The sequence below is a fragment of the Scyliorhinus torazame genome, chromosome 5, assembly GCF_047496885.1.
Source record: "Scyliorhinus torazame isolate Kashiwa2021f chromosome 5, sScyTor2.1, whole genome shotgun sequence".
Classification (NCBI taxonomy): Eukaryota; Metazoa; Chordata; class Chondrichthyes; order Carcharhiniformes; family Scyliorhinidae; genus Scyliorhinus; species Scyliorhinus torazame.
The window spans coordinates 133,009,613-133,025,341 of NC_092711.1; the positions used below are offsets into that span (position 1 = coordinate 133,009,613).

Below are 15,729 nucleotides of genomic sequence, written 5' to 3' on the forward strand. Positions count from 1 at the left end.
TTTCTCTCAGAGGGCAGTGAGTCTCTGGAACTCTCTTCCTCAAAGGGCGGTGGAAGCAGAGTCTCCGAATATTCTGAAGGCCGAGCGGGACAGATTCTTGATTAACGAGGGGGGTGAAAGGTTACCGAGAGGTTGGTGGGAATATGGGGGTTGAGATTTCAATCAAGATCGGTCATAACCTTACTCGAGGGGCCTCTACTCCCACTCCTAATTTATATGTTGGAATGCCTGGCACCATCGGAGGTTAATGAATGTAGGAATTTCAGATATTTGGTGCAGTAAAGATTAAATGCCTGAGTTGAAAGACAGCTATGCTTTTTGGAGCCAGAGGTGCAATTAAAGCATCGTAAAAGATTGGGCTACTGGACTTTTATTTAGAATCAGAGGGTTCTCTGGGGAGCAGATAATTAGAGACATTCTGCGGGGTTCTCCATCGGTGGGATCCTCCGCTTCGCCAACACCACGCCCACGCCTTTACAGACGGTGTAGGGGTGGCCACAACGGGAAACCTCATTGTCCGGCGGCGCGAACGGAGAATCCCTCACGCTGTGCCGGAAAACGGGGCTGGTGGGATGGAGAATCCCGCCCATCGTGTTCAGCTTCGTGAGATGACGTAGTCAATGAGAGGAGCCAGGGCTGAACCAGTCGAGTGTCGAGGTTTTTCAGGGTTAGTTTGTGGCTGGAATAGGAGCTGAGAAGGTTTCTGAAGAAATAAAACTAAAAGTCAGGTCTCCTTCTTTACTGCAGTCTCAAAAGATCTCTCTTTCTCAAAGTGGAGTATTCGAGACATCTCTATACAGCGAGTATTCCTGAGTGCTCACAGTATTTAAAAGTGGATTGAGAGCTGAGATGGTTTTGTTGTTTGAGTGGGAATAAAGATAGCAGTTAAGGGTTATTGTGTCACTGTATTGATCAACATTGTTTAAGGGGTATTTGTAAGCTATTTTCTTGTGTGATGTTAAAGATATTTTAATCCTGCGTGAGTAATAAAGTTTGTTATGGGCGGCACAGTAGCACAGTGGTTAGCACTGTTGCTGTACAGCTCCAGGGTCCCAGGTTCGATTCCCGGCTTGGGTCACTGTCTGTGCGGAGTCTCCACGTTCTCCCGTGTCTGCGTGGGTTTCCTCCCGGGGCTCCGGTTTCCTCCCACAAGTCCCGAAAGACGTGCTGTTGGGTGAATTGGACATTCTGAATTCTCCCTCTGTGACCCGGACAGGCTCCGGAGTGTGGGGACTGGGGGATTTTCACAGTAACTTCATTGCAGCGTTAATGTAAGCCTACTTGTGATAATATATATTATTATTATATCCCTATTTTGTGTGAAATCATTCCTGGAGCGAGGTATCAAAATAAAAGTAAAATATTGAGGGTTCTGTCCAGTATCCTAGCCACTGTTGGGGACTGCTCCAGGAGCATAATATTTGGAATTGGCTGCTCGTCTGTCTCGGTGACTGGGCCCATCTCCCCGTGTGTATGTAAAAGAAACTCCAAATCCTTCGCAAGTCGGGCCCTGTTGCGAACCGAGCCTAAGGAAGAATCAAGGAGTGGGGTTCATTTCTTTCAAAATATTTATTTTACAAAACTTAAAACTGAATGGGCCAGGTACAAAATTCCCCGCTCAACCTTGCCCCAGCCTCAGCTCGTTCCAGGGGCGCCGCGGGGCTGCGTCGAAGCGAACAAAGACCCGGTGGGGACCCGGGAGAGCTGGAAACCCACTGAAACTGGCTGCCTGTAAGCTTCGGAGCAGCGAGGCCATTCTCCGAGCCTGCCCACTCTGCCGGGACTTCGCCGCGGGGGCAATCGTTGTGCTCGGTGGGGCGGGGGGGGGGGACACTTGCTCATGCAGGAAGCTCCCAGCGGGATGATGGAAACGCATTAGCGATGCCCCGGTATGCATCTCCGAAGAGGTCAGGCGTCCCCGCTGGCTCCTGGTTTTGTGATCGACCGCAATGGAGGAAGGCTCGCCTCCGGGGAAGGCATCGGTTAGCGCGACACAGCGCCAGGGACCCAGGTTCGATTCTGACCTTGGGTGGATGTCTGTGCGGAGTCTGCGCGTTCTCCCCTGTGTCTGCTTGGGTTTCCTCCGGGTGCCCCGGTTTCCTCCCACATCCAAAGATGTGCAGGTTAGGTGGATTGGCCATGGCAAAATTGCTCCTTGGTGTCCAGAAGTACAGTTGGGGCTACGGGGATAGGTGGAGGTGTGGGCCGAGATAGAGGGCCGGTGCAGACTCAATGGGCCGAATGGCCTCCTGCGCAGGCGGGATTTTATGATTCCACATACGGGCAGAGACGAAGGTCGGGCACGGAGTTCCACATCTGCCCCATGTGCCCTGACCCCTCTGAACACCTGCTTCCTCAATCCTGCCTCCGACCGTGTCCCTCGGCCACCACCTTCTCCCCATATCTCCAAATCCCACCTCCTTAAGTATCCCCCAGTCCCAGCTTCTCCCCATACCTCCCGACCCCGCCTCCTCCTGCATGCTGGCAGAGTCTGGAGGCGTGCCATCTCCGAATTGGAAGCCGGTACTTCCAGTTTACGAAGTTCTAACGAGGGGGATTGAGGGGATACGGGGAGAAGGTGGGATGGAGGGACATGGAGAGAAGGGATTGAGGGACATGGAGGAAGGTAGGATCGAGGGATGCGGGAGGAGGTGGGGCGGAGGAACGTGGGAGAGGGTGGGATTGGGGGATATGGGAGGAAGTGGGATTGGGTGAGATGGAGCCAATAGAGCAAGGCATACCAGGCTCAATAGCCTCATACTGCCCGATAAGGTTGGCAGCGTGATTTCAGCAGGTCTGGCGACCACCCACCCTAGGAAAAGTGAACGCATTCAGCCTGCACCAAATGTGCAGAGGGAGAGAGTTCTGTAGAACCAACAGAGGTCAGGGGTGGATTATCGCCCAGGCTCCGCCCTTCCTATACTGCGCCACCACTCCCCCTCCCCCAATGTCCGCACCTCCAACCCACCTTCCCTTTCTGGATAGCACCGAACGATATAGAGGGAGGGGAGGGAGTTCCAACTAACCCGGGCGCCTCACACCGGCCCTTAGTCTGGGCCCGGCCTTCAGGCCTGAGGCCTGGCAGTGAGCAACAGGGGAGCGCTGTTTGAAGCTGGACCAGGAGATCAGCGAGGCTGGCTGAGAGTTAGGGGAGGTGAGAGTTAAGGGGGGGGGGGATAGAAAGTGTCTTGAGATCTCCCACTGGTTTCCTGGGAGGACAATTTCGTCCACGTGCTCGGCACAGGCCCCGGCGAGGGGGATGACCTCAGGCGTCTCGGTGCCATGGGGGGGCAGTTCCTGCTCGACAGCCAGCACCGTTATCCAGGTCACGGCGGGCGGCCAGCCCCATCCATGTAGAGGTGCTCGTGGACATCCGTGAGATCCCGGCCAATAATCTCATTCACTGCCGGTAGAAAGAAAATGAGTGTCATCAGATAGAAGCGAACAGAGAACAGCACGGGGTTAGATACAGAGTAAAGGTCCCTCTACACTGTTCCTATCAAACAATCCCAGGACAGGTACAGCACGGGGTTAGATGCAGAGTAAAGCTCCCTCTACACTGTCCCCATCAAACACTCCCAGGACAGGTACAGCACGGGGTTAGGTACAGAGTAAAGGTCCCTCTACACTGTTCCTATCAAACACTCCCAGGATAGGTACAGCACGGGGTTAGATACAGAGTAAAGCTCCCTCTACACTGTCCCCATCAAACACTCCCAGGACAGGTACAGTACGGGGTTAGATAGAGAGTAAAGCTCACTCTGCACTGTTCCCATCAAACACTCCCAGGACAGGTACAGCACGGGGTTAGGTACAGAGTAAAGCTCCCTCTACACTGTTCCCATCAAACACTCCCAGGACAGGTACAGCACGTAGGTTAGATACAGAGTAATGCTCACTCTGCACTGTTCCCATCAAACACTCCCAGGACAGGTACAGCACGCGGTTAGATACAGAGTAAAGCTCACTCTGCACTGTCCCCATCAAACACTCCCAGGACAGGTACAGCACGGGGTTAGATACAGAGTAAAGGTCCCTCTACACTGTCCCCATCAAACACTCCCAGGACAGGTACAGCACGGGGTTAGATACAGAGTAAAGCTCCCTCTACACTGTCCCCAACAAACACTCCCAGGACAGGTACAGCACGGGGTTAGATACAGAGTAAAGCTCCCTCTACACTGTCCCCAACAAACACTCCCAGGACAGGTACAGCACGGGGTTAGATACAGAGTAAAGCTCACTCTGCACTGTCCCCATCAAACACTCCCAGGGCAGGTACAGCACGGGGTAAGATACAGAGTAAAGCTCACTCTGCACTGTCCCCATCAAACACTCCCAGGGCAGGTACAGCACGGGGTTAGATACAGAGTAAAGCTCACTCTGCACTGTCCCCATCAAACACTCCCAGGACAGGTACAGCATGGGGTTAGATACAGAGTAAAGGTCCCTCTACACTGTCCCCAACAAACACTCCCAGGACAGGTACAGCACGGGGTTAGATACAGAGTAAAGCTCACTCTGCACTGTCCCCATCAAACACTCCCAGGACAGGCACAGCACGGGGTTAGATGCAGAGTAAAGCTCCCTCTGCACTGTCCCCATCAAACACTCCCAGGACAGGTACGGCACGGGGTTAGATACAGAGTAAAGCTCCCTCGACACTGCCCCATCAAACACTCCCAGGACAGGTACAGCACGGGTTAGATACAGAGTAAAGCTCCGTCTACACTGTCCCCATCAAACACTCCCAGGACAGGTACAGCACGGGGTTAGATACAGAGTAAAGCTCCCTCGACACTGTCCCCATCAAACACTCCCAGGACAGGCACAGCACGGGTTAGATACAGAGTAAAACTCCCTCTACACTGTCCCCATCAAACACTCCCAGGACAGGTACAGCACAGGGTTAGATACAGAGTAAAGTTCCCTCTACACTGTCCGCATCAAACAGTCCCAGGACACAGCACGGGGTTAGATACAGAGTAAAGCTCCCTCTACACTGCCCCCATCAAACACTCCCAGGACAGGTACAGCACGGGGTTAGATACAGAGTAAAGCTCCCTCTACACTGTCCCCATCAAGCACGCCCAGGACAGGTACAGCACAGGGTTAGATACTGAGGAAAGCTCCCTCCACCCTGTCCCCATCAAACACGCCCAGGACAGGTACAGCACGGGGTTAGATACAGAGTAAAGCACCCTCTACACTGTCCCCATCAAAAACTCCCAGGACAGGTACAGCACGGGGTTAGATACAGAGTAAAGCTCCATCTACAGTGTGCCCATCAAACACTCCCAGGACAGGTACAGCACGGGGTTAGATACAGAGTAAAGCTCCCTCTACACTGTCCCCATCAAACACTCCCAGGACAGGTACAGCTGGGGCTAGATACAGAGTAAAGCTACCTCTACACTATCCCCATCAAACACTCCCAGGACAGGCACAGCCCGAGATTAGATACAGAGTAAAGCTCCCTCGACACGGTCCCCATCAAGCACTCTCAGGACAGGTGTAGCACGGGGTTAGATCCCGAGTAAAGCTCCCTCTACACTGTCCCCATCAAACACTCCCAGGACAGGTACAGCACGGGGTTAGATACAGAGTAAAGCTACCACTATGCTACACCATCAAAAACTCCCAGGACAGGTACAGCATGGGGTTAGATGCAGAGTAAAGCTCCCTCTACACTGTCCCCATCAAACAATCCCAGGACCGGTACAGCACGGGATTAGATACAGAGTAAAGCTCCCTCTACACTGTCCCCATTAAACACTCGCAGGACAGGTACAGCACGGGGTTAGATACAGAATAAAGCTCCCTCTACACTGTCCCCATCAAACACTCCCAGGACAGGTACAGCACAGGGTTAGATACAGAGTAAAGTTCCCTCTACACTGTCCCCATCAAATACTCCCAGGACAGGTACAGCACGGGGTTAGATACATAGTAAAGCCCCCTCTACACTGTCCCCATCAACACTCCCAGGACAGGTACAGCACGGGGTTAGATACAGAGTAAAGTTCCCTCTACACTGTCCCCATCAAACACTCCCAGGACAGGTACAACATGGGGTTAGATACAGAGTAAAGCCCCCTCTACACTGTCCCCATCAAACACTCCCAGGACAGGTACAGCACGGGGTTAGATACAGAGTAAAGCTCCCTCTACACTGTCCCCATCAAACACTCCCAGGACAGGTACAGCACGGGGCTAGATACAGAGTAAAGCCCCCTCTACACTGTCCCCATCAAACACTCCCAGGACAGGTACAGCACGGGGTTAGATACAGAGTAAAGCTCCATCTACACTGTCCCCATCAAACACTCCCAGGACAGGTACAGCACGGGGTGAGATACAGAGTAAAGCTCCCTCCACACTGTCCCCATCAAACAGTCCCAGGACAGGTACAGCACGGGGTTAGATACAGAGTAAAGCTCCCTCTACACTGTCCCCATCAAACACTCCCAGGACAGGTACAGCACGGGGTTAGATACAGAGTAAAGCTCCCTCTACACTGTCCCCATCAAACACTCCCAGGGCAGGTACAGCACGGGGTTAGATACAGAGTAAAGCTCCCTCTACAGTGTCCCCATCAAACACTCCCAGGACAGGTACAGCACGGGATTAGATACAGAGTAAAGCTCCCTCTACACTGTCCCCATCAAACACTCCCAGGGCAGGTACAACATAGGGTTAGATACAGAGTAAAGCCCCCTCTACACTGTCCCCATCAAACACTCCCAGGACAGGTACAGCACGGGGTTAGATACAGAGTAAAGCTCCCTCTACACTGTCCCCATCAAACACTCCCAGGACAGGTACAGCACGGGGTTAGATACAGAGTAAAGCTCCCTCTACACTGTCCCCATCAAACACTCCCAGGACAGGTACAGCACGGGGTTAGATACAGAGTAAAGCTCCATCTACAGTGTGCCCATCAAACACTCCCAGGACAGGTACAGCACGGGGTTAGATACAGAGTAAAGCTCCCTCTACACTGTCCCCATCAAACACTCCCAGGACAGGTACAGCTGGGGTTAGATACAGAGTAAAGCTACCTCTACACTATCCCCATCAAACACTCCCAGGACAGGCACAGCCCGAGATTAGATACAGAGTAAAGCTCCCTCGACACGGTCCCCATCAAGCACTCTCAGGACAGGTGTAGCACGGGGTTAGATCCCGAGTAAAGCTCCCTCTACACTGTCCCCATCAAACACTCCCAGGACAGGTACAGCACGGGGTTAGATACAGAGTAAAGCTACCACTATGCTACACCATCAAAAACTCCCAGGACAGGTACAGCATGGGGTTAGATACAGAGTAAAGCTCCCTCTACACTGTCCCCATCAAACAATCCCAGGACAGGTACAGCACGGGATTAGATACAGAGTAAAGCTCCCTCTACACTGTCCCCATTAAACACTCGCAGGACAGGTACAGCACGGGGTTAGATACAGAATAAAGCTCCCTCTACACTGTCCCCATCAAACACTCCCAGGACAGGTACAGCACAGGGTTAGATACAGAGTAAAGTTCCCTCTACACTGTCCCCATCAAATACTCCCAGGACAGGTACAGCACGGGGTTAGATACATAGTAAAGCCCCCTCTACACTGTCCCCATCAACACTCCCAGGACAGGTACAGCACGGGGTTAGATACAGAGTAAAGTTCCCTCTACACTGTCCCCATCAAACACTCCCAGGACAGGTACAACATGGGGTTAGATACAGAGTAAAGCCCCCTCTACACTGTCCCCATCAAACACTCCCAGGACAGGTACAGCACGGGATTAGATACAGAGTAAAGCTCCCTCTACACTGTCCCCATCAAACACTCCCAGGACAGGTACAGCACGGGGCTAGATACAGAGTAAAGCACCCTCTACACTGTCCCCATCAAACACTCCCAGGACAGGTACAGCACGGGGTTAGATACAGAGTAAAGCTCCATCTACACTGTCCCCATCAAACACTCCCAGGACAGGTACAGCACGGGGTGAGATACAGAGTAAAGCTCCCTCCACACTGTCCCCATCAAACAGTCCCAGGACAGGTACAGCACGGGGTTAGATACAGAGTAAAGCTCCCTCTACACTGTCCCCATCAAACACTCCCAGGACAGGTACAGCACGGGGTTAGATACAGAGTAAAGCTCCCTCTACACTGTCCCCATCAAACACTCCCAGGGCAGGTACAGCACGGGGTTAGATACAGAGTAAAGCTCCCTCTACAGTGTCCCCATCAAACACTCCCAGGACAGGTACAGCACGGGATTAGATACAGAGTAAAGCTCCCTCTACACTGTCCCCATTAAACACTCGCAGGACAGGTACAGCACGGGGTTAGATACAGAATAAAGCTCCCTCTACACTGTCCCCATCAAACACTCCCAGGACAGGTACAGCACAGGGTTAGATACAGAGTAAAGTTCCCTCGACACTGTCCCCATCAAATACTCCCAGGACAGGTACAGCACGGGGTTAGATCCATAGTAAAGCCCCCTCTACACTGTCCCCATCAAGCACGCCCAGGACAGGTACAGCACAGGGTTAGATACTGAGGAAAGCTCCCTCCACCCTGTCCCCATCAAACACGCCCAGGACAGGTACAGCACGGGGTTAGATACAGAGTAAAGCACCCTCTACACTGTCCCCATCAAAAACTCCCAGGACAGGTACAGCACGGGGTTAGATACAGAGTAAAGCTCCATCTACAGTGTGCCCATCAAACACTCCCAGGACAGGTACAGCACGGGGTTAGATACAGAGTAAAGCTCCCTCTACACTGTCCCCATCAAACACTCCCAGGACAGGTACAGCTGGGGCTAGATACAGAGTAAAGCTACCTCTACACTATCCCCATCAAACACTCCCAGGACAGGCACAGCCCGAGATTAGATACAGAGTAAAGCTCCCTCGACACGGTCCCCATCAAGCACTCTCAGGACAGGTGTAGCACGGGGTTAGATCCCGAGTAAAGCTCCCTCTACACTGTCCCCATCAAACACTCCCAGGACAGGTACAGCACGGGGTTAGATACAGAGTAAAGCTACCACTATGCTACACCATCAAAAACTCCCAGGACAGGTACAGCATGGGGTTAGATGCAGAGTAAAGCTCCCTCTACACTGTCCCCATCAAACAATCCCAGGACCGGTACAGCACGGGATTAGATACAGAGTAAAGCTCCCTCTACACTGTCCCCATTAAACACTCGCAGGACAGGTACAGCACGGGGTTAGATACAGAATAAAGCTCCCTCTACACTGTCCCCATCAAACACTCCCAGGACAGGTACAGCACAGGGTTAGATACAGAGTAAAGTTCCCTCTACACTGTCCCCATCAAATACTCCCAGGACAGGTACAGCACGGGGTTAGATACATAGTAAAGCCCCCTCTACACTGTCCCCATCAACACTCCCAGGACAGGTACAGCACGGGGTTAGATACAGAGTAAAGTTCCCTCTACACTGTCCCCATCAAACACTCCCAGGACAGGTACAACATGGGGTTAGATACAGAGTAAAGCCCCCTCTACACTGTCCCCATCAAACACTCCCAGGACAGGTACAGCACGGGGTTAGATACAGAGTAAAGCTCCCTCTACACTGTCCCCATCAAACACTCCCAGGACAGGTACAGCACGGGGCTAGATACAGAGTAAAGCCCCCTCTACACTGTCCCCATCAAACACTCCCAGGACAGGTACAGCACGGGGTTAGATACAGAGTAAAGCTCCATCTACACTGTCCCCATCAAACACTCCCAGGACAGGTACAGCACGGGGTGAGATACAGAGTAAAGCTCCCTCCACACTGTCCCCATCAAACAGTCCCAGGACAGGTACAGCACGGGGTTAGATACAGAGTAAAGCTCCCTCTACACTGTCCCCATCAAACACTCCCAGGACAGGTACAGCACGGGGTTAGATACAGAGTAAAGCTCCCTCTACACTGTCCCCATCAAACACTCCCAGGGCAGGTACAGCACGGGGTTAGATACAGAGTAAAGCTCCCTCTACAGTGTCCCCATCAAACACTCCCAGGACAGGTACAGCACGGGATTAGATACAGAGTAAAGCTCCCTCTACACTGTCCCCATCAAACACTCCCAGGGCAGGTACAACATAGGGTTAGATACAGAGTAAAGCCCCCTCTACACTGTCCCCATCAAACACTCCCAGGACAGGTACAGCACGGGGTTAGATACAGAGTAAAGCTCCCTCTACACTGTCCCCATCAAACACTCCCAGGACAGGTACAGCACGGGGTTAGATACAGAGTAAAGCTCCCTCTACACTGTCCCCATCAAACACTCCCAGGACAGGTACAGCACGGGGTTAGATACAGAGTAAAGCTCCATCTACAGTGTGCCCATCAAACACTCCCAGGACAGGTACAGCACGGGGTTAGATACAGAGTAAAGCTCCCTCTACACTGTCCCCATCAAACACTCCCAGGACAGGTACAGCTGGGGTTAGATACAGAGTAAAGCTACCTCTACACTATCCCCATCAAACACTCCCAGGACAGGCACAGCCCGAGATTAGATACAGAGTAAAGCTCCCTCGACACGGTCCCCATCAAGCACTCTCAGGACAGGTGTAGCACGGGGTTAGATCCCGAGTAAAGCTCCCTCTACACTGTCCCCATCAAACACTCCCAGGACAGGTACAGCACGGGGTTAGATACAGAGTAAAGCTACCACTATGCTACACCATCAAAAACTCCCAGGACAGGTACAGCATGGGGTTAGATACAGAGTAAAGCTCCCTCTACACTGTCCCCATCAAACAATCCCAGGACAGGTACAGCACGGGATTAGATACAGAGTAAAGCTCCCTCTACACTGTCCCCATTAAACACTCGCAGGACAGGTACAGCACGGGGTTAGATACAGAATAAAGCTCCCTCTACACTGTCCCCATCAAACACTCCCAGGACAGGTACAGCACAGGGTTAGATACAGAGTAAAGTTCCCTCTACACTGTCCCCATCAAATACTCCCAGGACAGGTACAGCACGGGGTTAGATACATAGTAAAGCCCCCTCTACACTGTCCCCATCAACACTCCCAGGACAGGTACAGCACGGGGTTAGATACAGAGTAAAGTTCCCTCTACACTGTCCCCATCAAACACTCCCAGGACAGGTACAACATGGGGTTAGATACAGAGTAAAGCCCCCTCTACACTGTCCCCATCAAACACTCCCAGGACAGGTACAGCACGGGATTAGATACAGAGTAAAGCTCCCTCTACACTGTCCCCATCAAACACTCCCAGGACAGGTACAGCACGGGGCTAGATACAGAGTAAAGCACCCTCTACACTGTCCCCATCAAACACTCCCAGGACAGGTACAGCACGGGGTTAGATACAGAGTAAAGCTCCATCTACACTGTCCCCATCAAACACTCCCAGGACAGGTACAGCACGGGGTGAGATACAGAGTAAAGCTCCCTCCACACTGTCCCCATCAAACAGTCCCAGGACAGGTACAGCACGGGGTTAGATACAGAGTAAAGCTCCCTCTACACTGTCCCCATCAAACACTCCCAGGACAGGTACAGCACGGGGTTAGATACAGAGTAAAGCTCCCTCTACACTGTCCCCATCAAACACTCCCAGGGCAGGTACAGCACGGGGTTAGATACAGAGTAAAGCTCCCTCTACAGTGTCCCCATCAAACACTCCCAGGACAGGTACAGCACGGGATTAGATACAGAGTAAAGCTCCCTCTACACTGTCCCCATTAAACACTCGCAGGACAGGTACAGCACGGGGTTAGATACAGAATAAAGCTCCCTCTACACTGTCCCCATCAAACATTCCCAGGACAGGTACAGCACAGGGTTAGATACAGAGTAAAGTTCCCTCGACACTGTCCCCATCAAATACTCCCAGGACAGGTACAGCACGGGGTTAGATCCATAGTAAAGCCCCCTCTACACTGTCCCCATCAACACTCCCAGGACAGGTACAGCACGGGGTTAGATACAGAGTAAAGTTCCCTCGACACTGTCCCCATCAAACACTCGCAGGACAGGTACAGCACGGGGTTAGATACAGAATAAAGCTCCCTCTACACTGTCCCCATCAAACACTCCCAGGGCAGGTACAACATAGGGTTAGATACAGAGTAAAGCCCCCTCTACACTGTCCCCATCAAACACTCCCAGGACAGGTACAGCACGGGGTTAGATACAGAGTAAAGCTCCCTCTACACTGTCCCCATCAAACACTCCCAGGACAGGTACAGCACGGGGTTAGATACAGAGTAAAGCTCCCTCTACACTGTCCCCATCAAACACTCCCAGGACAGGTACAGCACGGGGTTAGATACAGAGGAAAGATCCCTCTACACTGTCCCCATCAAACACTCCCAGGACAGGTACAGCACGGGGTTAGATTCAGAGTAAAGCTCCCTCTACACTGTCCCCATCCAATACTCCCAGGACAGGTACAGCACGGGGTTAGATACAGAGTAAAGCTCCCTCTGCACTGTCCCCATCAAATACTCCCAGGACAGGTACAGCACGGGGTTAGATACAGAATAAAGCTACCTCTACACTATCCCCATCAAACACTCCCAGGACAGGCACAGCCCGAGATTAGATACAGAGTAAAGCTCCCTCGACACGGTCCCCATCAAGCACTCTCAGGACAGGTGTAGCACGGGGTTAGATCCCGAGTAAAGCTCCCTCTACACTGTCCCCATCAAACACTCCCAGGACAGGTACAGCACGGGGTTAGATACAGAGTAAAGCTACCACTATGCTACACCATCAAAAACTCCCAGGACAGGTACAGCATGGGGTTAGATACAGAGTAAAGCTCCCTCTACACTGTCCCCATCAAACAATCCCAGGACAGGTACAGCACGGGATTAGATACAGAGTAAAGCTCCCTCTACACTGTCCCCATTAAACACTCGCAGGACAGGTACAGCACGGGGTTAGATACAGAATAAAGCTCCCTCTACACTGTCCCCATCAAACACTCCCAGGACAGGTACAGCACAGGGTTAGATACAGAGTAAAGTTCCCTCTACACTGTCCCCATCAAATACTCCCAGGACAGGTACAGCACGGGGTTAGATACATAGTAAAGCCCCCTCTACACTGTCCCCATCAACACTCCCAGGACAGGTACAGCACGGGGTTAGATACAGAGTAAAGTTCCCTCTACACTGTCCCCATCAAACACTCCCAGGACAGGTACAACATGGGGTTAGATACAGAGTAAAGCCCCCTCTACACTGTCCCCATCAAACACTCCCAGGACAGGTACAGCACGGGGTTAGATACAGAGTAAAGCTCCCTCTACACTGTCCCCATCAAACACTCCCAGGACAGGTACAGCACGGGGCTAGATACAGAGTAAAGCCCCCTCTACACTGTCCCCATCAAACACTCCCAGGACAGGTACAGCACGGGGTTAGATACAGAGTAAAGCTCCATCTACACTGTCCCCATCAAACACTCCCAGGACAGGTACAGCACGGGGTGAGATACAGAGTAAAGCTCCCTCCACACTGTCCCCATCAAACAGTCCCAGGACAGGTACAGCACGGGGTTAGATACAGAGTAAAGCTCCCTCTACACTGTCCCCATCAAACACTCCCAGGACAGGTACAGCACGGGGTTAGATACAGAGTAAAGCTCCCTCTACACTGTCCCCATCAAACACTCCCAGGGCAGGTACAGCACGGGGTTAGATACAGAGTAAAGCTCCCTCTACAGTGTCCCCATCAAACACTCCCAGGACAGGTACAGCACGGGATTAGATACAGAGTAAAGCTCCCTCTACACTGTCCCCATTAAACACTCGCAGGACAGGTACAGCACGGGGTTAGATACAGAATAAAGCTCCCTCTACACTGTCCCCATCAAACACTCCCAGGACAGGTACAGCACAGGGTTAGATACAGAGTAAAGTTCCCTCGACACTGTCCCCATCAAATACTCCCAGGACAGGTACAGCACGGGGTTAGATCCATAGTAAAGCCCCCTCTACACTGTCCCCATCAACACTCCCAGGACAGGTACAGCACGGGGTTAGATACAGAGTAAAGTTCCCTCTACACTGTCCCCATCAAACACTCGCAGGACAGGTACAGCACGGGGTTAGATACAGAATAAAGCTCCCTCTACACTGTCCCCATCAAACACTCCCAGGGCAGGTACAACATAGGGTTAGATACAGAGTAAAGCCCCCTCTACACTGTCCCCATCAAACACTCCCAGGACAGGTACAGCACGGGGTTAGATACAGAGTAAAGCTCCCTCTACACTGTCCCCATCAAACACTCCCAGGACAGGTACAGCACGGGGTTAGATACAGAGTAAAGCTCCCTCTACACTGTCCCCATCAAACACTCCCAGGACAGGTACAGCACGGGGTTAGATACAGAGGAAAGATCCCTCTACACTGTCCCCATCAAACACTCCCAGGACAGGTACAGCACGGGGTTAGATTCAGAGTAAAGCTCCCTCTACACTGTCCCCATCCAATACTCCCAGGACAGGTACAGCACGGGGTTAGATACAGAGTAAAGCTCCCTCTGCACTGTCCCCATCAAATACTCCCAGGACAGGTACAGCACAGGGTTAGATACAGAGTAAAGCTCCCTCTGCACTGTCCCCATCAAACACTCCCAGGACAGGTACAGCACGGGGTTAGATACAGAGTAAAGCTCCCTCTACACTGTCCCCATCAAATACTCCCAGGACCGGTACAGCACCGGGTTAGATACAGAGTAAAGCTCCCTCTGCACTGTCCCCATCAAATACTCCCAGGACAGGTACAGCACAGGGTTAGATACAGAGTAAAGCTCCCTCTGCACTGTCCCCATCAAACACTCCCAGGACAGGTACAGCACGGGGTTAGATACAGAGTAAACCTCCCTCTACACTGTCCCCATCAAACACTCCCAGGACAGGTACACACGGGGTTAGATACAGAGTAAAGCTCGCTCTACACTGTCCCCATCAAACACTCCCAGGACAGGTACAGCACGGGGTTAGATACAGAGTAAAGCCCCATCTACACTGTCCCCATCAAACACTCCCAGGACAGGTACACACAGGGTTAGATACAGAGTATAGCTCCCTCTGCACTGTCCCCATCAAATACTCCCAGGACAGGTACAGCACAGGGTTAGATACAGAGTAAAGCTCCCTCTGCACTGTCCCCATCAAACACCCCCAGGACAGGTACAGCACGGGGTTAGATACAGAGTAAAGCTCCCTCTACACTGTCCCCATCAAACACTCCCAGGACAGGTACAGCTGGGGCTAGATACAGAGTAAAGCTACCTCTACACTATCCCCATCAAACACTCCCAGGACAGGCACAGCCCGAGATTAGATAAAGAGTAAAGCTCCCTCTACACGGTGCCCATCAAACACTCTCAGGACAGGTGTAGCACGGGGTTAGATCTCGAGTAAGGCTCCCTCTACACTGTCCCCATCAAACACTCACAGGACAGGTACAGCACGGGGTTAGATACAGAGTAAAGCTACCACTATGCTACACCATCTAAAACTCCCAGGACAGGTACAGCATGGGTTTAGATACAGAGTAAAGCTCCCTCTACACTGTCCCCATCAAACACTCCCAGGACAGGTACACACGGGGTTAGATACAGAGTAAAGCTCCCTCTGCACTGTCCCCATCAAATACTCCCAGGACAGGTACAGCACAGGGTTAGATACAGAG

The 15,729-nt window shown here is 52.2% G+C and overlaps 1 protein-coding gene across 1 annotated transcript in view; it reads right to left on the reverse strand.

Moving 5' to 3' along the window:
* Positions 1-1,554: 1,554 nt before the first annotated feature.
* LOC140419817 (nuclear factor of activated T-cells, cytoplasmic 4-like) overlaps positions 1,555-15,729 on the reverse strand; it is a 637,302-nt gene continuing 623,127 nt past the window's right edge. Inside the window, exon 9 of the mRNA XM_072503830.1 lies at positions 1,555-3,403. Within this exon, the coding sequence (XP_072359931.1) occupies positions 3,327-3,403 (77 nt within the window). The 3' untranslated portion in view covers positions 1,555-3,326. The remainder of the gene's footprint in view (positions 3,404-15,729) is intronic.